Source organism: Phyllobates terribilis, unplaced genomic scaffold (assembly GCF_046119375.1).
Source record: "Phyllobates terribilis strain yellow unplaced genomic scaffold, ASM4611937v1 Scaffold_7__3_contigs__length_470593459, whole genome shotgun sequence".
In the NCBI taxonomy this organism is placed as follows: domain Eukaryota; kingdom Metazoa; phylum Chordata; class Amphibia; order Anura; family Dendrobatidae; genus Phyllobates; species Phyllobates terribilis.
The window spans coordinates 239,877,172-239,903,888 of record NW_027362767.1 but is presented as its reverse complement, the minus strand read 5'-3'; the positions used below and the strand labels follow the sequence as shown (position 1 = coordinate 239,903,888).

The 26,717-nt window shown below is 43.8% G+C and overlaps 1 protein-coding gene across 1 annotated transcript in view; it reads right to left on the bottom strand.

Moving 5' to 3' along the window:
* Positions 1-3,951: 3,951 nt before the first annotated feature.
* Positions 3,952-26,717, bottom strand: part of DUSP9 (dual specificity phosphatase 9) — an 80,527-nt gene continuing 57,761 nt past the window's right edge. Inside the window, exons 3-5 of the mRNA XM_073639939.1 lie at positions 23,506-23,985; positions 16,659-17,102; positions 3,952-13,070 (exon numbers count right to left, since the gene is read on the bottom strand). Coding sequence (XP_073496040.1) covers positions 12,766-13,070; positions 16,659-17,102; positions 23,506-23,863 — 1,107 coding nt within the window. The 5' untranslated portion in view covers positions 23,864-23,985 and the 3' untranslated portion in view covers positions 3,952-12,765. The remainder of the gene's footprint in view (positions 13,071-16,658; positions 17,103-23,505; positions 23,986-26,717) is intronic.

Genomic DNA, 26,717 nt, shown 5'->3' with positions numbered 1-26,717 from the left:
TTTTCCTGTATTTTCATGACTATAAAAATTGTACATTCATACTGAAGGCATCAAAACTATGAATTAACACATGTGGAATTATATACTTAACAAAAAAGTGTGAAACAACTGAAAATATGTCTTATATTCTAGGTTCTTCAAAGTAGCCACCTTTTGCTTTGATGACTGCTTTGCACACTCTTGGCATTCTCTTGATGAGTTTCAAGAGGTAGTCACCGGAAATGGTTTCCACTTCACAGGTGTGCCCTGTCAGGTTTAATAAGTGGGATTTCTTGCCTTATAAATGGGGTTGGGACCATCAGTTGGGTTATGCAGAAGTCAGGTGGATACACAGCTGATAGTCCTACTGAATAGACTGTTAGAATTTGTATTATGGCAAGAAAAAAGCAGCTAAGTAAAGAAAAACGAGTGGTTATCATTACTTTAAGAGATGAAGGTCAGTCAGTCCGAAAAATTGGGAAAACTTTGAAAGTGTCCCCAAGTGCAGTTGCAAAAACTATCAAGCGCTACAAAGAAACTGGCTCACATGAGGACCGCCCCAGGAAAGGAAGACCAAGAGTCACCTCTGCTTCTGAGGATAAGTTTATCCAAGTCACCAGCCTCAGAAATCGCAGGTTAACAGCAGCTCAGATTAGAGACCAGGTCAATGCCACACAGAGTTCTAGCAGCAGACACATCTCTACAACAACTGTTAAGAGGAGACTTTGTGCAGCAGGCCTTCATGGTAAAATAGCTGCTAGGAAACCACTGCTAAGGACAGGCAACAAGCAGAAGAGACTTGTTTGGGCTAAAGAACACAAGGAATGGAGATTAGACCAGTGGAAATCTGTGCTTTGGTCTGATGAGTCCAAATTTGAGATCTTTGGTTCCAACCACCGTGTCTTTGTGCGACGCAGAAAAGGTGAACGGATGGACTCTACATGCCTGGTTCCCACCGTGAAGCATGGAGGAGGAGGTGTGATGGTGTGGGGGTGCTTTGCTGGTGACACTGTTGGGGATTTATTCAAAATTGAAGGCATACTGAACCAGCATGGCTACCACAGCATCTTGCAGCGGCATGCTATTCCATCCGGTTTGCGTTTAGTTGGACCATCATTTATTTTTCAACAGGACAATGACCCCAAACACACCTCCAGGCTGTGTAAGGGCTATTTGACCAAGAAGGAGAGTGATGGGGTGCTACGCCAGATGACCTGGCCTCCACAGTCACCAGACCTGAACCCAATCGAGATGGTTTGGGGTGAGCTGGACCGCAGAGTGAAGGCAAAAGGGCCAACAAGTGATAAGCATCTCTGGGAACTCCTTCAAGATTGTTGGAAGACCATTTCCGGTGACTACCTCTTGAAGCTCATCAAGAGAATGCCAAGAGTGTTCAAAGCAGTCATCAAAGCAATAGGTGGCTACTTTGAAGAACCTAGAATATAAGACATATTTTCAGTTGTTTCACACTTTTTTTGCTAAGTATATAATTCCACATGTGTTAATTCATAGTTTTGATGCCTTCAGTGTGAATGTACAATTTTCATAGTCATGAAAATACAGAAAAATCTTTAAATGAGAAGGTGTGTCCAAACTTTTGGTCTGTACTGTACATGTCCTCTATGAGAGAGCCTCTGCCCGAGAGTTTGTGTCCAGGAGAACAAAAGGATAGGCAATCCGAAATCCGACATGCCAGATCCTAAACTCATCGACAATCAATTGTTTGGGGCTCACATGCACATTTATCTGTTGGCTGAGCTCATCAATGTTGGGGGGGCTTTAGAAATCCTCTATGATCGTGTAATATTTTGGTCTTGTAAAGTATGATTTAGTTGTCCTTAAAACACTGAAATGGGTTAACGGGAAAGGATATGCTCATTTGCTTCCCTCAATATATTTTCGCAGTCAAAGCAACACAGTTATTACGGTCCCTCATCACTTGACGCCATGTGTCCAGATGACTGGGGTTAACAATCATTGTTTCCTAGTCTAGTATAACTGGCTGACCCTGCCGTACACCGAGCTCTGGCGTATCCTCCTGTATGATTTATTTTGCCTATAGTTGCACGCGGTATCAATGGCAACCGAACTTGGAGCTTTCCGGCATGAGATTGACAAGTCCGACTTCCATCCTTTCCTCCCTTCGATGCCAAAGAGAATTCTGACTTATTGGCTAGGGAAGCGGCCATCACTGGTGCACCATGACCTCCACCCAAATAGAAACCTGGGAACTAGTTATTACCATCATAAATTTTGCATTGGGCGTTTTAGGGAAATCCGAGACCGCACATAAAAAAGACCTCTGTATAAATGAAACTAGGAAACTAGAAGTTATAAATAGATGAGTCTATTAGAAAAGTCTTATTAGTGTACTGGAGACGGTAGATATGGGGAACCCTGATCTGATTTCCTTTCTTGGCCATTACTGTCGGTATTATAAGGAATGAAAAAATGAATTGACCCTCTAACATATTAGGGGGCTTTTTGCGACTTATCTTGCATGATGAGGTCTTCTCAGCAGCCTCTTTAGGTATGAAAAATGTGCAAACCGCAGTGTGATGGGGTCCTGCATATCCAGCTGGAGAGTAATAGCAGGGAGTTGAGTAAGTGTCTAATACTAGAGAACTGGTTTGTATGACACTAAATAACATTGTTTTCCTGGAAACTATAAGGCAATACATATATCAAGATGATTTGACATTATTTAAATGGCCACCCATGTATGATGTCATTATGTTGTTTATCGGGGTACTATATTGTAGCATTTATCCGGACACTGTTTAATACTTATCTGGGTACTGAATGGCATTAGTAACTGAGAAAATTAACTCTAAAGTATTGTAACAGAGGACTGTCAGTGGAAGGCTGACAGCTCTTAATAGGCTGAGTCAGAGCTGAGAAGCAGGAGTGAACCAGAGTAAGTGAAACCTATAACTGGTAACTGGAAACAGACTGCTAAGGATTTTTAATAGAGCATCGATCTGCTAAAGTCTCACAGCAAGGAGCTAATAGGATAACAATGCTCAGGTAATATCCCACAAGCTCCTTGTCTGGACAGAACTGTGCTAGTGTCGTCCGCAATGAAGATGCGGCAGATACAGGAGTAGGAGTAGCAAGTTCATACATGAAAACAGACAGATCAATAGGTAGATAGAACGACAGATCAATTGATTGATAGATTTGTCTAATAAACAGGTTGATGAATTATTTGGATGGTAGATGTAAAGCACGTCTTATAGTTACAGTCACTTTAATGCTTGGTGGTTATTATTACTCTTGATGGAATCTTGCGCTTGAGCCATTATACAACATCATCTTCAATGTGAATGCAGCGATCTTGTACCAGAACCTAAAGGACTATGAAAATTGTAATGTATCCCCCAGTGGGTCAGGTTCTACCTGTAATAGCAACCAGCTCTTGTCCAAATCATCTGTGCCACTGTGTTTCTTTAAAGTGAACCTGTCATCAGGTTTTTGCTAAGCAGACTACAGGCAGTGTCAGGTGGGCGCCGTTACACTGATTAAAATGATACCTGGGTTGATGAAATCCATCTTGTGGTTATTGTTTAATCTTTGCAGCAACCATTTTGCTGGAGCCAATTTTTTTTTTTTTGCTCCAACAAAATGGTGCTGATGCATGCGCAGTAGCATCTATCTGCAAGCAATGATCTTATTCTGTGCAAGCACTGCCCACTGGTTACCTTACCTTGGCTCGGACTGCTCTACTGGACTACTGATATGTACGGACTTCCCACTGTCTTCATGTTGCCTACTAGAGAAAGATCAGCCATCAGACTTGGGACCTCCCAAAAATAGAAACTTGTGTCTACCAACCGATGGCAGTCTGTCATAAAACAACCTATACCTGTTTTTGTGTCCTCACTCCTTACAGAACTTCCTACTATTTTAAGAAAGTCCCAGAGCTAATACGAGTATTTTTGGAATCATCATATAATAAGCCACAGTGCAACATTTGTAAAAAGGTGCAATTTATTTTACTGAAAAATCGTACAACAAATGATGAATATACAAGTCATTAATTAAAAAGACATAATACATTGCTTTATCTTCCCTCCTTGACGGTTATTGTGACAGGTCAACGAAGGGACGTCTTCAGTTGACCTGTCTTCTTCAGTTGACCTTCTTCTCATGGTCAGCTTGACATTTTTTGGGACAAACAAGCAGATGGTGGACTGAAAATTGCAGAGTACAGCAACCTCTTCCTTGCAGACCACCTGATGGAAGGTCTAATACTGAGAACTCAACGTAAAAAATACTGCTCGAAAAGTAAACACTGAAATACCATAATACTCTGGGAAGTCAGGCTCGTATAGACAGATGCCACAGGTCTGGTTATCTGCCAACATCCACCAACCTCCATTAGTATTTGATCATTTGCTACAAGAAGTTGTTGGTCATATTGGGTGTACTCTACAATTTCTGGCCACTACAAAAGACTGAAAACTGGCCACAGGTAGGAGTTACTGCCGAAAGCTGTCTTATCATCACCATTAGTTTGCACATTCCTAGAGTCCATACATATACAATCCTCTAGGTGAAGAAGGTTGAGGTTGATGTCCACTCTTGAATGGTTGACCACATTTTCCCAACTTAAGGATTTCCATAATTTATGGTTCACTGCAAGGTATACTGAGATCAGCTGAAGTTAGCTGCTCATAATCTAGCACCGATTTTCCATTGTGATCGAACTATAGGTTGTAAAGATCAAACTAAGTCTATTTGACCGCCAACCAAGAGTAGACACCCAAGAATGACTGCCAGCCAAAACCAAACCTCCTAACCCCTCATTAGAATTTTTTTTTAATATCTGTTGAGAAGAGTCTAATTTCTTGTAGGAGCATCTTAACTGGTTATGCAGTCCATGGCATTTTCAAAATGACCGAACAGATCACCATCTCGCTCTACGGCCAAAAAGCCAAATGATATAGCAACTATTGTCCAATGTAACCAAGCACTTCACTGGTGAAATTAGATAAGTCGATCCATTCGTAGATCATGGTGAATAATCAACTGTAGCGGCGCTTCTTGAGTTTATGACACCATAAATATTGGCCAAACCTGCCAGTGGGACCTCCTGATCATCTAATGTGTGTTGGGGCACCTGACTCTACCCTGACAGTAGATGTTGGTGGCATAAAAGGAACAGTAAATTGGATTTCAATTTGCCCGATCTTCTTCGTTATTCTCAGGGGGCTTACTCCACTTTCTTAACTCAGTCAGGCCTTCTGATCGCTGATCTTTCAAACATGTCCATCTTATTATTTTAGGACATTGATCAATATTTTTTTTGTGCTGTCATTTTGGGTTCTCAAATTCCTTAGCAGACATTATGAAGCTGAAGAACTTCCTGGCTACCTTCATGAATCATGAATAGGTCTAGGTTGTCCTTTCTCGACATGGTCTAAAGAGAAGATAGGCGAGCAAATGGATCAAGTAATTATCTAAAGGCCCCTCTATGCACATTAGAAGAAAGTTGTCCAAACTCGCCAATTTATGCAAGACCGGCCGACAACCTGATGTGCATGGGGGCCTCCCGATAATCATCTGTTAGGGGAGAGAGACGGATCGGGCAGTTGACAGGTCAACGCCCCAGCCTTTTGTTTTCTGACAGTTGCTTTGTCCCCTCTCTCCGTTGAAAAACACACAAGCACTTGGCCGTGACGCGCGTTCACGTGTATGGTGGAGCAGGGAGAGAAGGCTATTTGCTGAATGAATGTTGTGTAAGGCCAACTTTAGTGTTTTAACAGGTCCTTTATCCCATAAAAGGGACTAGCTAAAAAAGATTCTACAATCCTTTCTTTGCCTAAAAGAACATATTTGTGAAAATCTGGTCTCCTTTCTAGTTAAACGTTATATCTTTGGTTATTGCCTACAATGCACAGAGGTTTTAATAAGGGAATGTCTCATAGTTGTGACTCATTGAGGACATCTGCAGCGCTGTCAGGTGACTCCGCAGCATCGTCTCATCGCTGACTGTAGCTCTCTCACTTTTTTTTCGGCATGGGATTAGAACATGAAGTCTTTGTAATACGCTATTTTCTCAAGTACATGGAATTCAATGAACCAATAATTATCTGTGATGTCCATGTGCTAGCGAGCGGTTTTATAATTAAAGCTTTATTCATTTAAAAGAGGATTCTTAAAGGAATAGCCACATGATTAAGGAGGACTTGTGACTTGTCATAAAAATGTAATTTATTTTTTAATGAATCTGGTCTAATTGCCGCTGTTCTCCTGAATCCGGCGATGTTTCTCTCTCCTTTCTGCGCCTCTCCATTCCAGAGATATGGCCTCCTCTTCCCTCTATATAAATCTAGTCTTTTATAACAAGTGGGCGTGGTCCTCGTGGGTGTTTTTGACGAGCATGCCCAGTTGGCTAAAAAGACTAGATTTACAAACAACGAAAAGAGGTCCATATCTTAGGAATGGAGAGACACAGGAAAAAACGAAGAACAGCGGCAGATTCAGGAGAACAGTGGCGTTTTATACCAGGTAAAACAATACATATTTATGGTAAGTGACGGGTACTTTTTAAAGGAACGGTCCAAGAAAACAGATACATGTACTGTGTTGTTGGAGGTCTGAATTCTGTGTTCATCTTTGTGCCATGCTGTGCCCACTCAAGCCTTACATTAGCTTTCCATCTGGTACTGTGGCATTGCCATTCAGCTCCAATGAAGAGAATGTGGCTGAACTGCAATACCACACACGTCCTGTGAATAGGGGTGGCGCTTTTTTTTTTTAAAAAGGCAGCCATGTTTTGCTAATTCTGGACAACTCCATCCTTATAGCAAGAAATGTATTACTTCGCATCTGATGACATCATTAAGGCATGATTACTGCTGTGCCTCGGTAAACACTTTTCTCAGCTCTCTAATCCTGTGCTGTACCAAGGCACCATGGAACAGCACTCAGAGTAGCTGTGGCACCATAATACGGCCGTACTGGCTCCGTGTGAATGAAGCCTAGTGCTGTAGACTGGTAACTCCAAACATTCCCTATACAGCTAAGCTGGGAAATCCTACTAAATTCATTCATGCTGGTATGACTATTTTAATAAAAAAATAAGTTTGCACTTTGTGAATAAAGTTCTTAATACTGCTGAATTTTGTGTAGCTTACATGTGTATTCCCGTCGCTCCCCTGGGCATTCCATTTTTGTTTTTTTTTAAATCCGCCATACGGTTCCAGAGATATAAGCCTTTTTATTTAGTGCACATTTTTATGGTCTTTACCAAGGGGCGGTGCTCGCAGGGTAATTATGCAGAGCAGTCTAAAGACACGCCCCCAAGGATCCCATGAGACACGCCCCCCGAGGATCACATGAGCTTAATAAAAAAGGCCCATATCTCTGCAATCATATGGCGGATTTAAGAAAAACAAAAAGTGGAATATTCAGGGGAACAGAGGGAATAAAATAAGAGCAAAAACTGCCCACTTTTGACCTAAAGATAGATCTTCTTTACATGACCGTTGACCTAGCTGTCCTTTGTTTACATGCGTAGCTGTCAGTGAGGGTCCCCTAAGCAGAACCCCCCCCCATTAGCTACATTGGAGAGTCGCTAGCAGTGTTTGTCACTGTAGCAGAGCTGAATTAATTGTGCTATATGTGCTTTCCATAAGACTGCAGTTAAATTTACTGAGTTGGCTTCATTGACAAATACAACTCTGCTACATCATTTACTCAGGAGTCGGCACCCCTGATACCAGCTGATTGCAAGAACTTCAAGCAGGAGGATCAGCTAGTTTCAGGTAGGATTTTTCCAAATCAGACAACTGTTTAAGGGTATGGTCTCGCTGTGTGCTACTGCATGCAGTCCTAAAGCCATGCCCATCTGCAGTCCTAAAGCCATGCCCATCTGCAGTCCTAAAGCCATGCCCATCTGCAGTCCTAAAGCCATGCCCATCTGCAGTCCTAAAGCCATGCCCATCTGCAGTCCTAAAGCCATGCCCATCTGCAGTCCTAAAGCCATGCCCATCTGCAGTCCTAAAGCCATGCCCATCTGCAGGGGACGAATAAGCGCATAAGTTAACACAAAGGGGTGTACATATAAATCCTGGGCCGCATAGCAAAGGTTCAAATTGGGCCCCTCTGATGGGCCCATGGCTGGCATAACAACCCACTGCATTCAAGTGATCGCTTCATGGGGTCCAATGGGAGCAAACCGGGGTCATCTCCCTCTGTCTAACCGCTTAGATGCTGTGGTAAACAGCAACCATTGCATGTAAAGTGCTAAACTTTTTTTTTTTTTTTTTAAAGCAACTGCAGTACCATACATGGCCTATGGACAAGAGTGGCGCTGTTGCTGAAAAAAAAAAAAAGTCCTTTTTTTCTAAACTGGTCAACTCCCTTGACAGGTCCTCCATCGTATGGCTTGGACAGTAGCATTAAATTTAACTCTTTGTCGCCTATCTGAGGCTACAGACCCTATTGCTGATAAAGTGTAGTGTATATGTAGTGTAGGGCAATATTACTTACTGAGCTCAAGTCCTAAGATCACACGACATCAAATGTGACAGCAGAGACAATGACATTCACGGTTACTAAAGGACTAAACGGCTACTATAACAGTCATTTTAACACTGGGTACTGTGGCTGCTACAGGCTTTGTCTTTACCGCAAACCGTGTATTTGTTAAAGGGGTTCACGAATACTTATTAAAAGGGCCCCATGACAATAAGGAGATCAAAAAAAGTCACCCTGTTGAGAACCTCAGCCATCTGCTTTAATATCAGTAAGTGTTCAATCTCCCTGCAGCGCCCCTACAGGGGAAATAAAGTATTACACAATTCCCACTAAATGAAAGGGGCTGCAGGATAAGACAGATGCTCCAGAGTGAGAGACGCTCTTTCCAGTTCCTAACTTAATGTGGCTTAGAGATGAGGACCCTGAACAGTGAACCCCCCTCTATTAATATTAACTTTAAATTCACTATAATGGGGTTGATGACAATGTGCTTTCTAGTATGGAAAATCCCTTTAAATGCTGTGTGTAAAACATAGGGCAACTAAACTGTTTTTTTTATTATTTTGTCCAGCAAGTAAAGTTATGAAACTTTGCAAATTACTTTATTAGGGAATTTTTCTTCATTTTCGTAAAAAAAAATTCATGTAAGTGGCTTCCAATCCCCAGCTTTTTTTTCCAGTCTATTCTGCTGCCTTCAGCTGCACTGATATCAGAATGTACTCATGTGGAGTACAGATGATGGCAGTGATGGGGCAGCTCGGCGCCTGTGTCACTAGCTCTGGGGATCAGCTGCTGCAGGAGACTGTTCTGATAAGTACAACACTCAGAGGAAGAGACAGGAGCTGCCCCATCACTGCCATCATCTGTACTCCACATGAGTATGGGCTAATAAGCAGAACACTCAGGAGGAGGAGACAGGGGCTGACCCATCACTGCCATCATCTGTACTCCACATGAGTATGGGCTAATAAGCAGAACACTCAGAGAAGGAGACAGGGGCTGCCCCATCACTGCCATCATCTGTACTCCACATGAGTATGGACTAATAAGCAGAACACTCAGAGGAGGAGACAGGGGCTGCCCCATCACTGCAATCATCTGTACTCCACATGAGTATGGGCTAATAAGCAGAACACTCAAGAGGAGACAGGGGCTGACCAATCACTGCCATCATCTGTACTTCACATGAGTATGGGCTAATAAGCAGAATACTCAGAGGAGGAGACAGGGGCTGACCCATCATTGCCATCATCTGTACTCCACATGAGTATGGGCTAATAAGCAGAAGACTCAGAGAAGGAGACAGGGGCTGCCACATCACTGCCATCATCTGTACTCCACATGAGTATGGACTAATAAGCAGAACACTCAGAGAAGGAGACAGGGACTGACCCATCACTGCCATCAGCTGACCCATCACTGCCATCTACTGTACTCCACATGAGTATGTGCTAATAAGCCGAACACTCCGAGGAGGAGACAGGGGCTTACCCATCACTGCCATCATCTGTACTCCAAAAGAGTATGTCCTGATATCAATGCAGCTGAAGGAAGGAAAATAGACTGCGGAAACGCAGGGGTTTGGAATCCACTTGCATGTATTTTTTTTACAGGAATTAAGATAAATTCCCTAATAAAAAAAATTGCAAAGTTTCATAGCTTTCCATGTTGGACAAAATTATAAAAAAAAAACTGAAAGTTTAATAAGGGAGATGTTAAACATTTCTGACCACAGAAGGTGATAGCAATAGAAGTAAAGAGGTACAAATTTTAACCCCAACAATATAAAACCCTATAAATTTGCTTATATCCTTTGGTTACTGCACCCTGTGCCTCGCAATTATGAACCATCTCAGAAAAATAGGCTTTTCGACACACAGCAACCAATGAGGTTCCGCTGCATCGGAAAAGTGAAATGTGATTGGTAGCTATAATTTTTTTTCCCTAGGATTGCTTTGATATATGGGGCCCGTGCTTTGAACAATGGGAAATACAAAATAGTCTTAAAGTAACAGTTCCCCTTTAGGAAGTGCTAAGTTCTTCGGGATACCATGTATGTTCAAGGTATTCCTGTTCCCCGCATAGGATGGAATTAAATGAAGTATATACAGTTAAAGGGAATATGTCAGCAGGTTTTGCTATGTAATCTGAGAGCAGCATGATGTAGGGGCTGAGACCCTGATTCCAGTGATGTGTCACTTACTGGGCTTTGTATTACTGCTTCAATAAAATCAGTGTTTTATCAGCAGGAGATTATCACTACAGGACTTGGTATCTCATGTCTCCTAGTCCAACCATACCCCCACCAGTGATTAGCAGTCAATGTACAGGATACACAGGAAGCTGCCAATCAGTGTGGGCAGGGATAACATTCAGAGGTCAGGGCTTAACATTCAGAGCCCTGCTAGAGAAAACAGGGATTCTATCACCCAGTAAACTAAGTGACATGTCGCTGGAATTAGGGTCTCTGCCCCTACATCATGCAGCTGTCAGATCACATAGCAAAAACCTGCTGACAGATTCCCTTTAAATTAAATGCCCGCACTTGAAATCAATCATGGCTCCTTTTTTTTTGTAATCTAAACAGGTCAAAGATATTGGACCGATTAACTTCTTATTATATATTTTTAGCGGTTCTTGTCTGTCCAAATCTTCTCGGTAAATAAGAATGTTTAAATGTTAAAATTCTCACTGCCAGAAGCCACCATTAGAGGGAGCTTTAGAGCTCACTGCATACTGAGAACTCCATAATAACCCTGTATGCAGTAGGCTCCTAAGCTCCCTCTAGTGGCACTAGCAGGTTGTAAAAAAAAACAACTTATCAGAAAAGAAAAATTGGATCTAAATTCAACATGGCAGAAACTCACTTTAAAAAAAACAACACTTTTTTTTTCAATCTGATGGGATAACATGAATACATTCTCATCTACTATACAATGTATAATAATGAATACTGGCCAGCTATGACATATCAGGAGTCACTCACAAGAGATTTCCACTCCTGGGTTAAGGCAGCTGAGAGAACTGGTCACTTTATTTCTGTTCTCTGCAGTCGTAAAAGGTATAAATATTCTGCGAGAAAAGGCAAAAATAATAAAAGGTCCCTGTTATATAAAAAAAACAATAAACGTATCAGTTTCCCTTGTTCAATATGGTGAAATCTCTTAAAAGGTCATTACCGTACTTTGGACCTCACTGAACTCCATGACACGTGACGATGCCCATCCCGCACTGCAGGGCTATGGAGCTTATGTAATAATACTCATCTATGAGCTGTATGCAAACAAAAAGTTTCCCATCCACATGTCAGCCCACGTCAGATCTTTAAATGCCAGAAGTAATCCTGAGTTCTTTTATATATATATATATTTTTTTATATTTGTTAACATATAATAGCCTGGGGCCTGAGAAGAGTGGCATCATTATAAAAGTTGCCTATGGCAATTTGCCATGGCGTAACGCGTAGAATAGAAATACTGTACAAAAATCAAGAAAGAAACACATGGCTTTGCATGTTTAGACCCAACCTAGGTTGGACTGGACCCATCCTGTGCGGCGAAGCAGAGTCTGATCGTTGTATGTGAGTTCCAGATGGAACATGAATATTCACCACCTGCTCCTTCACTTTGTAAACTACTCGATTTTCGCTCGCAGGATTTTATCATCCCAATCAAGCTAGCAAAAAAAAACAAACGAGTGAGTCAGTCCTTGTCGTGATCCATCTCGAAGAGGACGATGGTAACGTTCCCGATCGGAGCTTCTATTCCCGGTTGTGTAGACTTCATTTAGAACATCTGATGCCTCTGCTCTAAAATTCGGCAATTTTTTTAAAAAGTGAACGAGTTCGTAGAAAGATACTAACCCATATGATGCTGGAAGGGAAAGTATAGTATTGATAGTCTACTGGCTGACCTCCTCGGGTGTGAAGGCTACAATGTTTTGACGCTGGTCCTTGGTGGAAAGAGTCAACAAGAGTCTACTGTAAGGTCATCTTTCGGTTTATATGCTTTGGTTCTTATTTGCCGTCCTACATCTCATCATCTTCCTTCAAGGACTTATCTCCTTCATACCAGACTCGCCCTCATGAGATGTAGGACTTTAGAAATACCCTCAAATACATTTGTATCTCCTTCCAGTTTTACATCCACTGATACACAGACTGGAAATGTTAGATATTAGACTAAATACTTTCATGTTGGTCTTCAGCCCAACTGCAACGAATTGGTAGACGGTCCACTATATCTGAGCTGCTCAAGCCCCCCCAAAAAATGGTCATAATAAAGCAATCCAAGAACTTTACTACGTGGAGTCCAAAGAGTCCAGTTCAAACACATCATCACTGGACGGACTGGTGAAGAAGGAAAGGCCAGGTGGCCGATTGTCATCAGGGCTACTGAGTCCTAAGCTTTTCTCAAAATCCAGCAGCTGACCCATAAAGTTGAAATTGGGAGAGATGTTGGTTTTCTTGCGCTTGACAAAATCGTAGGCATCGTTGAGGGACAGGTTGAGCTTCTGCATGAGGTAGGCAACGGTGACAGTGACCGAACGACTTATACCGGCCAGACAATGCACGAGTACCCCACAGTTGTGGGAAGCTGCCTCATCTGTGAAAAGAAATGGATATTAAAAAAATGGAACATAAGTGGCTTTGTTTGAAGGTAATTGTTTGGTTACTCTTCAGAAATCCATTTTGAGAAACTACGAATGTTGAGACAGTGATTGTCCTTGTCCCTTTCATGTACTGCTGCTTTCATTTGTATCATCATAGACTAGAGATGATTGCGTCTCCTAGATTATATGTCATAATTATTGATATTCAATGTCTGCAGGACATCTAATGAAATTCTCCAAAGAGTTCTGCTCTATCATCTGGAGAACATTTCAAATTCAAGAACAATTGTGTCAATTTCTGACCTTGATCGAAAATCCAGAAAGTTACAAAAATGTGCAGTTATCAAAGTATTAACCTATACAATGTATACCGTATATTCTTAGCCCTGGCATTCTTCCTTAGACAATGCCATCATAGCTCTTTATTACATGGAGAATAGATACTATACGGAGGGAAGGGTTCGAGAAGATGCCACCAGAAAACCATTCATCATTATCAAGTAATCTGTGTGTCTTCATCGAGCAAACACTCCCAATATCAGCTCAGAGAGAAGTGATGTAAAAATAGCTTGGAGACAAAAGCAGTAAGTGGTGAAGAAATTGGGAGGAGGGATATCCATTAAGGTAACCCTATCCGGGAGGCAGAGAGGAGCCAGACAAGGTCAGTCTCAAGGACATGCACACACAAACATGTCCTCAAGATGCCCAGAAAGAGACACACCAGGGATCTCAACACAAGTAATATCTTATGTGATTATTATTTTATGCCTCCACTATATAAAATATCGTAGGAATAAATAATACGTTGAACGGCTAGTTAATGGGTTTCTACATTTTAGAAGAGTCCCTGGGTCGTTTGTGCCATGGAGGACAGGACTGGTCCTCCATGGTGGGAGATGTTCTTTCTCACTGTTCTCTATTCTACACGAGGGATGAGGCTCATTAACACAGGACCCTCTGTACTAACTTAAAACTCACATATGTTGAATATTCTGCGGGACTGCTTGCAGAAAATCAGCATTTTATTACAGTAAAAGCAAAATGGATGAGCTACGAGTCCTACCAACGAGCTCTTCTGCCTAACTTGAGACATCCTCTTTAAAAGTATATTCCTATCTCATACATTTATTGCGCAATCACAAGATATGCCATAAATGTATCGTCAATGCCGATCCCATCAATGGGACTTACATCTATCTTGAGAATGTGGCCGTTGCGAGCTGCTTTTAGTAGAAAGGTGGTCGGAATTCCCATTCAAATTAATGGAAATGTCAACCATCTTTCTACTGACAGTTAGGAGGCTTCAGGTTCTTGGGATCCATGTGGGTTCCATTGATGGTATCTGCATCTACTATATATTTATGGCATCTCCTTAAATGTATTCAATAAGAATACCCCTTTATGGTGAAGGACTGGTTAGCCCAAAATGTTGGATCTAGAGATGAACGAATCGATTCGCAAAACCCTGGTCAGTATTCCATGATCGCTGGATGGGAGCCATACAACAGGCAGTTCGCCAAGCACCGGTCCAGTGGCCACAGGGCAGGGCCGGCGTCAGCACCCGGCGTACCCGGGCAAGTGCCGGGGCCCTGGAAAATCAGAGGGGCCCAGCCGCCCACTCACTGTCGGGGCCCGGGCCCACACACCCACCCGCCCACTCACTGTCGGGGCCGGGCCCACACACTGTCGGGGCCGGGCCCACACACCCACCCGCCCACTCACTGTCGGGGCCGGGCCCACACACTGTCGGGGCCGGGCCCACACACCCACCCGCCCACTCACTGTCGGGGCCGGGCCCACACACCCACCCGCCCACTCACTGTCGGGGCCGGGCCCACACACCCACCCGCCCACACACTGTCGGGGCCGGGCCCACACACCCACCCGCCCACTCACTGTCGGGGCCCTGGCCGCTTCCTCGGCACCTGTTCAGGGATGCAGGCGCTGCTTGATTGCCGGCACTTCCCCCAGACATGGCCGCGCGCTGTCAGGCTGTGTCTGCTAGTAATGACACGGCAGGGTCGATGGCACTGCACCTTTAATTGTGCTTGTGTGTCGCTCCTGCCGCGTCATTACTAGCAGACACAGCCGCACAGCGCGCGGCCATGTCTGGGGGAGTGCCGGCAATCAAACACCGTCGGAGCGGAGGTCCTGCACAGATGGGCGGGAGGGGCCCGGACCCGACCGCAAGTGGGCCCCTCTGATGTTCCAGGGCCATGAAGTCTGTGACACACCGGGGGCCCAGCACTGCCCCATACCCGAGGAGCTGCTGGACAGGACACTGGACCGGGGACAGGTGAGTGAGGCTTCCCCAATCCCCATATTAAAAATATTAGTAATGGGTCTGTGTGAGTGCATGTATGTGAATGTCAGTGTATATGACTGTGTATATATATTTGTCTGTTTTATCTATGTGTATGTCTGTATGTGTACATATGTCTGCGTACCGTGTGTGCACGCGCATATGTCTGCGTACCGTGTGTGCGCGCGCATATGTCTGCGTACCGTGTGTGCGCGCGCCTATGTCTGCGTACCGTGTGTGCGCGCGCCTATGTCTGCGTACCGTGTGTGCGCGCGCCTATGTCTGCGTACCGTGTGTGCGCGCGCCTATGTCTGCGTACCGTGTGTGCGCGCGCCTATGTCTGCGTACCGTGTGTGCGCGCGCCTATGTCTGCGTACCGTGTGTGCGCGCGCCTATGTCTGCGTACCGTGTGTGCGCGCGCCTATGTCTGCGTACCGTGTGTGCGCGCGCATATGTCTGCGTACCGTGTGTGCGCGCGCATATGTCTGCGTACCGTGTGTGCGCGCGCATATGTCTGCGTACCGTGTGTGCACGCGCATGTCTGCGTACCGTGTGTGCGCACGCATATGTCTGCGTACCGTGTGTGCGTGCATATGTCTGCGTACCGTGTGTGCGTGTGCATATGTCTGCGTATGTGAAGGATGAGGGGGCAGGCTGGGCCATGTGTAATAAATAAATATATATATATATATATATATATATTTATTTCTCCGCCGTATCTGTGCATCATGAATCGTGTATGTGTTAAAAGGGCCCACTGAGACTCTTTCGCCCGGGGCCCAGAAAAACCTGGAGCCGGCCCTGCCACAGGGTACTGATGTGGCCACTGGACCAAGGTTAATTTGCTCATCTCTTCTCAGATCCTATTTCCTTCATACCTTTCCTTATGGTTAAATGAAGACTAATTTATTAGTTCTGGTTTTGAAAACCAAATTACTTTACCTGATTCTACAACATGTCTTAAAGAGAGGTCTTCACATCTGGGACAATTCTAGAAAATTCTATGGTTACACCAAAAAAGTCCTAGATTGGGCAAACCCTTTAGGATATTTAACATCAAAAACATAATATAGTGAGAAAAATTCTCAACCTGTGCATCTTTAGTCATGTCCATGGATATAATCCAGTGGGCAAGGTCTGACTCGATTCGATCCTTTGTTTTGGAGTTAGCGGAGCTTTAGTTTCTCATGACTTTTAGGAAGGCTGTCGAGACCTACCTAAGTCTGTACTACCTCTTTTGGTTGATGATGGTGATTGATGATCACAACCTCATACTCACCAATGAACTCAATGGCTTCTGGGAAAAACTGAGACAAGTTCTGACTCCAGTGGTCCGATATGGGAATCTGTTTGTAATGGAAGTCTCCGTCCTTCTCAAAAATATTGGGAAGATTTGGTGTGACATTCAAGATATAGCGAATACCAAGCTTGGCCAGAGTGTCCATGTTCCCAGAATCTCTAGCACTGCCCAGGTACAAATGGGGCAGAATTTGCACTGGAAAGGATGGGGGCTGGTTGCGTGGACTCATGCCTTCGGAGTCTATCCCACTTAATGGTTCTCGGTCAAGATCAGATTCAACGTCGGAGCAGTCAGAAGCAATGCACAGGCCTCCGAGTCCTAGAACTGGAGTTGGTGGCAAAGGTGAGCTACTGGCACAACTGGAAGAGTCTAGGTTGGTTTCACAATGATGAGGAAATTCAGCCTGGAACTTACTGAAGCCACCTGCGAAGTAGAACCATAGGTAAATCATTCAATAAAAAATATCAAATGTCTACAGAAAATATTGTATAACAAAGACAACTCAATCTGTAACTAAGACTCCAACATTCTCCAACCATAGCTAGGACCTTCAAGTTGACATCTTTGTCATGTCTTTGGGGTTTCTGGGGGGGCACTCCCTAAGGCTATATGCACGCAGAGTCTTTTTGACAAGTTTTCAAAGCAGAAACTCAATGTTTTTTTAAGGACTTTTGAGATTTGGAGGAGGATTTGAAGAGTTCCTCCTCAGTTTCTGCTCCAAAAATTCCTTGAAAAACTCAGTTTGCACCTAGCCTAACAGTGCGGCCATATAGATTGGAGGTTGATTGACCAAACAGGGAATATCAATATCTCTGCTACATCTGTGTAATGATTTTTCCTATAAATAACCCCAATCACTATTAAAAATAGTTCTACAATATATGTTAGATGCAATAATAAATAATTACTTACGGTATGTGGCTGGTTGGCATTACATAGATTTTCCAAAAACAAGCCTTTCATCAGCACAGGAATAAAGTCTCTCATACAGGGATTAATTAAAATGTCTAAATCCTAATCCCAATATAATCTAAAGGTATTTGCAATGTATCCCCTGGCATTATCGACTGGCCACGAGTTTTGCCCACAGATCAGGAACATCCAGCTTTATCATTATGTAATAACACTCCTTTTGTTAGTAAATGGAGAGTAATGCTGTGTCTAAAAACCGCCACCACACGATGCCAAATAACAGTGCCGTACGTGTCTATATGGTTGTCATATAAGAAATACATACTAGTGTCAGAATAAATACATAATAGTACCATAGAATAGACGTGTACTTGTATCCTGCACTGAACACATAATAGTGCCATACAATAAATACATACTAGTATCATATGCAGAGTATATAACAGTATGTTACAATAAGCACATGCCAGTATTATATATAGAGTACATTACAGTACCATATAATAAACATATACAAGTATTCATACCTCCCAACTTTTGAAGAAGAGAAAAAGGGACAGATTATGCAGTGTGCCGTGGGAAATTTTAGCCACGCCCCTGCCCACATCGCAAACCACGCCCATTTACCATATTTTTTTTCTCCCCTGGCAGGAGGAGTTGTCAGATGAGCGCTGGTAATGAGGGGCATTCAGCAGACGGCCCTCATCCCCATTCCTGGTATGCATTGTCCCCTCATCCCCAATCCTGGTATTCATGGCACCCTCATCCCCGATCCTGGTATACATGGCCCCCTCGGACCTAATCCTGGTATGCATGGCCCCCTCAGACCCAATCCTGGTATGCATGGCCCCCTCGGACCCAATCCTGGTATGCATGGCCCCCTCGGACCCAATCCTGGTATGCATGGCCCCCTCGGACCCAATCCTGGTATGCATTGCCCCCTCGGACCCAATCCTGGTATGCATGGCCCCCTCGGACACAATCCTTGTATGCATGGCCCCCTCAGACCCAATTCTGGTATGCATGGTCCCCTCAGACCCAATCCTGGTAAACATGGTCCCCTCAGACCCAATCCTGGTATGCATAGCCCCCTCAAACCAAATCCTACTATGCATAACCCCCTCAGACCCAATCCTGATATACATGGCCCCCCATCACTGCACACATGAAAAAAATAAACAATTCTACCACCTTCCTTCCTCTACTCTACTCTGCTCCAGCGCTGCATCCTGTCTGCCAGCAGCTCATGTCAGCATCTGAGCAGCGCATGACATCACTGGCATGCGCCCTCAGATGCCGAGGTGAGCTGCGGGGATATTCACTTCTCTCCACGCCGGGACTATGGGCGTGGAGAGGAGTGAATAGTCATTCTCCTTAATAGCGCACACCGCAGCGGCAGCGCTCCTGTTGCGGCTCCGCGATCCTCTGTGCCCGCTACTAAAGAAAATGAATATTCACTCCTCTCCACGCCCATGGGAGTGGAGAAGAGTGAATATTCATTCTCTCTAATAGCGGACACACAGGATCCCGGAGCCGCAGCAAGAAGCCGGCGGCTGCTGCTGACAGTGTGCGCTGTTAAGGAGAATGAATATTCACTCTCCTCCACTCCCATCGGCGTGGAGAAGAGTGAATATTCATCTTCTTTAGCAGCGAGCCCACGTGGTAGCTGCCGACTATTACCTGTGCCTGCTGCTCCACTGCCACAACCCACCCCACCACCCTCCACAGCCGGGAGAACAGCTGAGCCGTGACAGGACGCGGGACTGAGCCCTCAAAGCGGGACAGTCCCGTGGAAACGGGGATGGTTGGAAGCTATGTAGCATCACACACAGAATATATAACAGTACCATACTATTAACACATACCAGTATTATATATAGAGTACATAACAGTACCATACAATATACACATACCAGGATCACTCGCAGAATATAGAACGGTACCATACAATAACCACATACTGGTGTAATGCACTGAACACATAATAGTGCCATACAATGGGTATATAAATGCTACATAGTGCTCATAGTATACTGTCATACTGTAACTAATTAGTACAATGATACTGAGCATCTATATAGGGGTTGCATAATTAAAGCCATACTGAGAAATGGTGGCATCTGGAGGAATTTATGGGAATCTATATGTGCCACGGCCTGTTTGACTCTTGGACCAGGTGGTAGAGAATAATTTACCCACTGATAGGAAAGGCTAGAATTATAGACCAGTGGTAAGACCATGTTCACACGTTCAGTATTTGGTCCGTATTTTCCATCAGGAAAAGTATAATAGAAACACGTCACCACTTCTGGATTTATCACCCACTCCTGGTTTTGGCTTCCAAATAAAATACTGACCAAATACTGAACGTGTGAACGTGGCCTTATAAGGAGGGTAGCACTCTCCACGTCCATGTTTTTGACCTTCCACTTTACACAAGTTTTTGTTTTCATGTCACTTCTAGGCAAAGATATTTAAGAATTTAATGTTATGCTATAAATTCCCATAGTCTGTGTTCAGGGTTAATCGGATACATTTTTATATGGGATCCATTGCTAGAACACATGTCTATAGTCTATAATTAGTTCTAATTGCTTATATTTCTGCATTTCCCGTCCCAGACCGGACCGTTTCCTGGTAACTGGAAGGAGCGCTTACCATTTTGTATATAGCGTCGCTCGCTGAGCATGAATGGACTGTAATTGGAATGTCTGCATTCGTTTAGTTTCCACATTTTGCAGCTTGTTATGTAAAACCTCCGAAAAAAAAATCACTAAGTAAAATAAACAAGTGAAGTTGACTTTAGTTGTTAGGTTTAAGTAGTACTACAGTCCTATATTGGTGAGTGTCTCTTTAAATTGAAGATTGCCCAATGATCAGGTGTTCATCATTAGTGATCAGCTATAATCATCACGGAATGCTGCAGCGGCCACTAGTGGGGAGGTGTAATATTACATGCAGCACACATACAGAACTAGCAGCACACCACCTCTGCTCTGACTAATAGAGGAAGGATTCCAGGTAAGAGACCTCCTCTATGATGTCTATGTGTACTAACGGGGGGGTTTGGAAAGGGGTAGTTTTTATGAAACCACCGGTTATGATTTACCCATTCCTTTCTTGTGAGTGGTGCGAGTCATGGAGTTCTCCTTCTCCACAGTTACAGCAATATTGTCCTTGTCTCCGGCATGGGAAAAAAGCAAACCATGTGCCCTTTTGTTGTGGTGGTTTTCTATATTACTATCTATTTATAAAAAAAAAAAAAAACATCTTGCAGTTTTCACACTGGCATCTAAGCCTAATATTAGACTGATACTTCCTGCTCTTCTCAGCAGTCTCATTATCATCACAGACAGGATTACAATGAGATGGAACACCTCGATTTTGATAACTTAGAATCCACCATTCACAATAGGTGGCGTCACCGCTCACCTCCTCTCTATTACCACCATGTCTGTACTCACTCCCTCTGCTTCTGTCATTGGCCAGCACCGCACCTTCATTTTGGGTGACACAAGGCGACAATGCGACAGATCTGTTTCATATTCTGGGACTTGTGGTGCTGTCAAGACATGGTCTTCTCATTATCTCCCTGAGTCTACAACCCTAGCCCGATGCCTTGAATTTACAGTTATAGGTTATACCTGGCCCTGGTTCTTCTCCACACCTCTGCTGTCCTAATCGTGTGTGTTATTCAGTTGCTGACCTTTAATTAATTTTGCCTTTGCCTTACGATTCTAACTTTTCTGGTTTCGACCTAGCTTAGATGATCTTCTCTGCTGACCCGCTCCACCGGCCAGCAACCCCTCCGTGGACCCAACCAAGGGGTCCCTTTGTAAGTCCAGATTCCTGCTCAGGGGTTAAAGGGTGAAGGCCTGGTGGACAAAGCTAGTTCAAAGCCTTTCCGTGGAAGCCCTATTACGAGCTGCCAGGCTATCCTGAACACAGCTACACTTCATTCCCCCCTCTCTGCATGGTGACCTCTGCACAGGTCACAGAGCATGACCACAAAACACTCTCTCATAGATGTCCATGAATATCTCCTAGTGTTGTCTATGTTACTTGGAGCTGCTGTAATGCTTATCTCTAAATTCTGTTAACAGAGGTTTAGACAAGATGCCCACCCCCATAATCATCTATAGGACAGAATAAAAAAATTCTACGGAATCAGAAGATAAAGGAAACTGTGAGGTCCTGGACTCTCGAACCATCAGCAATGTCTCTTCACCCAGAGAAGCGAGGCGACAAGTGGACTATTGACTCGAGACTTTGAGATGGGCTATAAATAGTGGTGGTCTCCTCTGAAGGTCTCGCTATTGGCAGACTGGTTCTATAAATGCTTTGAGGTTGCTTTATACTGCAATCATCTTGCGTGGATGTCACTTACTTGACAGGAAAAGTGAAGAACGTAATTCACAGTAAAAGCTTTGCATTTTGAATATCAAATAGTAAAATCCCCGGAAGTTCCTGCACTTACTTAGTTCCAAGCAGTGAATCAAGGTTTCAAGATTTTCCCTCCCTGCATTAACTCTGTTACTTAAAGGGGTTATTCAATGTACAACATTTATCACCTATCCAGAGGACCCCCATCAATCACAAGAACAGGGTAGCGTGGCCTCCTGTAAAAATAGAGTACTATTGCCCTCTCAAGTGCCAGGACCCCATTTTTACTGCTTTTTCACCCAAAAAACTATACCCATGATAGTGTTTCTTCATTATACTGATTATTTCATAGTTTGTAGTTGCATTTTCCAACCAATTTCCATAGTGCTACACAAAATATGTTCTCACAATGGCCCTGGTGGGCTCTCGATTTGATTTACCCATCGTAATTACATACAATCGTGCTCAAAAGTTTACATACCCCGGCAGGATTTTTCCTTTCTTGGCCTTGTTTCAGAGAATATGAATGATAACAAAAAATCTTTTTTTCCACTCATGGTTATTGGTTGGGTGAAGCCATTTATTGTTAAATTACTGTGTTTTCTCTTTTTAAATCTTAATGACAACCAAAAACATCCAAATGACCCTGATCAAAAGTTCACATACCCTGGTGATTTTGGCCTGATAACATGCACAGAATTTGACACAAATGGGTTTGAATGGCTACTAAAGGTAACATCCTCACCAGTGACCTGTTTGCTTGTAATCAGTGTGTGTGCATAAAAGCTGAGTGAGTTTCTGGGATCCAGACAGACTCTTGCATCTTTCATCCAGCCAAGAAAGGAAAAATTCTGCCAGGGTATGTAAACTTTTGAGCACAACTGTACATATATACAACATAGCTTTCTATGAAATTGAGCCAATCAACCTGAGGCTTATTTTACATAGTAGACTTCTGTAGTTCTATATCACTACATAACCCTTCATTGACCTCATTTCAGTTTAGTGGAATGTTGTGGGTAGGGTCTAGGTTCCATGAAGTAGATTGAAAATTGACACCAAGGTGTCAGGATTCCAGTTGTCCTTCTACAGTTTGACCACTAGTTAGTGCTATTGTTCATCTTAATAATTGTCCTCCAATCCCACTCCTTACCACTGGAGGCTGCTGTTGTATTCTGCAATTGCCCTTTAATAAGATGGCAAATTCTGAACCTGTGGGATCCATTTTGTTTCCTGTTTGGGCCTAGTTAAAGCCGCATGGATCTCTCACTCATTGCTTGAGTATTGTGTCTACCTGTTAGCCTAGTTTCCAGTCTCCAAGCTCCTGAACATTCTTACCTAGATTGTTCTTACCTATCTATGGATTGCTTCCTACAACTCGTTTTGCTAAATACTTCTACTATCGATTGCTGTTCCTGCTTGTGCTCCTTCGGTTGGTTTCCAGCAGTATTACGCCAGTATCGCAACACATGGTTATAGAAAGTTATTGTACATTCATCATAATTTTTGTCACAGAATATGTGTTTCTTACCTTGTAAATAGTAGGCTTGACATCCTTCCTTCCTAAGTTTATGGAGTAGGGTCACTAGAACTGGTTCCTGCTCCTCAGACTGGACACCCATTCGCCCTGGGAGGCTGGCCGTGCACTCGTCATACAAAAGTGCCACTTCCCTTACGGCAGGAGGAGATCCAGGAAGGAGGGAATGGGCAGAGAGGTTGCCTTTACGTAGTCGTCGCAACATCAGCCCAGGGAGAGCTACATGCAAGGCTTTCTCCACATGTGAGGAGTCGTAGAGCTCCCTGCTACGACAGTCCAAGATACGAACATTCTGAGCAGGAGAGTCCAGCTCATCCCGCAGCCATGTTGTAGATTTACACAAGGACTCCATCTGTTCCACTCACATGGGAAGGACCATGGGGAAGAGATGGAGAGGATGATCTATACTCTTAGACAGGAATATGGTACTTGCCAATAATCCTATGGACTTACTTAAGTATTTCAGGGCATTTCCTAAAAATTTAAAAGATGAGAAAAGTGAAAATCATAAAAAAAAAGTTATTATAAAGGATTAAATGGGTTGTCTGCTTTAGAAACATTCTGTAATCATCTTATTGTCCAATAACACTTTTAACAAAAAGGAATTGTTCAAAGTGGACAAATCCTTTAAAAGGTTATTCCCAACATTTCAAGTTATTACCAATCCACAGGATTGCAGAATGGTGGGTGTCCGATCCTGATAATGGGACTCGTTGAAGTTGAAAAGCGGCCACGGGAGCTTGAACTGCCCTCCAGTGTTGACCCCAATGGTCTGATATTAGTGACCTGTCTTAAAACGTTGGCGGATAGGTTGTGACACATCTACTTGTAATAAATCTGTGGCTTTGATTGGAGAAGGAGCAGGGAAAAGTGGAGTTAAATAGGGTTATCACTGATTAAGTCACCTGATTAGTAAGCTCAACTTGTTTATTAAATCAAAAGTTACAGATTGCAGCAGGTGAGTACAGGAGGACCACAATGGTTGTACCTTAGGTTGGCACAGCAGGGCCATGCACCAGTGGACGTATACGTGATGGCAAGACCCCATTGGTTGGTCATGGAAAGTCATGGCAGTTGGTCAGGTGGACGGGTGATTGTCCCTGGACAGAGAGTGATCAGCTTACTGCAGTAGAGTCCAGCTGGTCTTTGGAGGTTGGTCGGTAAGTTTTTGGGTTTAGGAGGCAGTTGTGCTCATGACTAATATATATATATATTGTTGCCATGTGAGTATCTGGGTTGATTGTGGGTGGAGGGGTGAAGCACTGGCATCATACCCTTTATTAAAGGGGAATATTCAGAGTTTTGTACATTGTTGCATTTCATTGATTTTCTGATGGTATTGCAGTATGTAGCTGATTACTTGGCATGGGCAGACTTCTGTCTTTTGGTAATATCACTCTGTATTCTGGTATAGTGATAATTTGCCCAGTACCCAGGAGAGAAACATGTCGGCCAGGGGCATAAAAATTGAGGTCGCAGTGGGGGCTCACAAACGCCAGCGCGTATTTCAGCTGGATGTACACCTCAGCTTGCACATTCAGCTGAAATGCATCGCGCCGCAGAGACCCACTGGGTCCCTGCACTGCAATACAAACTGATGGCCAATCAGAGGCAGCAGCTGACGTCGGCGTGCAAGTTACTGGCGGCGCATGACAGTGACGTCATGCGCTGCTTGTATGCTGAAGTCAGCTGCCGGCTACAGAAGAGGACGCCTCGCGGCGGGGGAGCGGGAGAGGATTAGAGTAGAATCGTTTATTTTTTTTATGCGTTAAAGAACAGCGGCAAAATGAGAGACATACATACCAGGATGGAAGTCATATATACCAGGATGGGCCATGGATGGGGGACATATATACCAGGATGGATGTCATATATACCAGGATGGGCCATGGATGGGGGACATATACAGTACAGACCAAATGTTTGGACACACCTCATTTAAAGTTTTTTCAGTATTTTCATGACTATGAAAATTGTGCATTCACTCTGAAGGCATCAAAACTATGAATTAACACATGTGGAATTATATACTTAACAAAAAAGTGTGAAACAACTGAAAACATGTCTTATATTCTAGGTTCTTCAAAGTAGCCATCTTTTGCTTTGATGACTGCTTTGCACACTCTTGGCATTCTCTTGATGAGCTTCAAGAGGTGGTCACCGGAAATGGTTTTCACTTCACAGGTGTGCCCTGTCAGGTTTAATAAGTGGGATTTCTTGCCTTATAAATGGGGTTGGGACCATCAGTTGTGTTATGCAGAAGTCTGGTGGATACACAGCTGATAATCCTACTGAATAGACTGTTAGAATTTTTATTATGGCAAGAAAAAAGCAGCTAAGTAAAGAAAAACGAGTGGCCATCATTACTTTAAGAAATTAAGGTCAGTCTGTCCGAAAAATTGAGCAAACTTTGAAAGTGTCCCGAAGTGCAGTTGCAAAAACCATCAAGCGCTACAAAGATACTGGCTCACATGGGGACCGCCCCAGGAAAGGAAGACCAAGAGTCACCTCTGCTTCTGAGGATAAGTTTATCCGAGTCACCAGCCTCAGAAATCGCAGGTTAACAGCAGCTCAGATTGGAGACCAGGTCAATGCCACACAGAGTTCTAGCAGCAGACACATCTCTTCAACAACTGTTAAGAGGAGACTTTGTGCAGCAGGCCTTCATGGTAAAATAGCTGCTAGGAAACCACTGCTAAGGACAGGCAACAATCAGAAGAGACTTGTTTGGGCTAAAGAACACAAGGAATGGACATTAGACCAGTGGAAATCTGTGCTTTGGTCTGATGAGTGTCTTTGTGCGACGCAGAAAAGTTGAACGGATGGACTCTACATGCCTGGTTCCCACCGTGAAGCATGGAGGAGGAGGTGTGATGGTGTGGGGGGGCTTTGCTGTTGACACTGTTGGGGATTTATTCAAAATTGAAGGCATACTGAACCAGCATGGCTACCACAGCATCTTGCAGCGGCATGCTATTCCATCCGGTTTGCGTTTAGTTGGACCATCATTTATTTTTCAACAGGACAATGACCCCAAACACACCTCCAGGCTGTGTAAGGGCTATTTGACCAAGAAGGAGAGTGATGGAGTGCTACGCCAGATGACCTGGCCTCCACAGTCACCAGACCTGAACCCAATCGAGATGGTTTGGGGTGAGCTGGACCGCAGAGTGAAGGCAAAAGGGCCAACAAGTGCTAAGCATCTC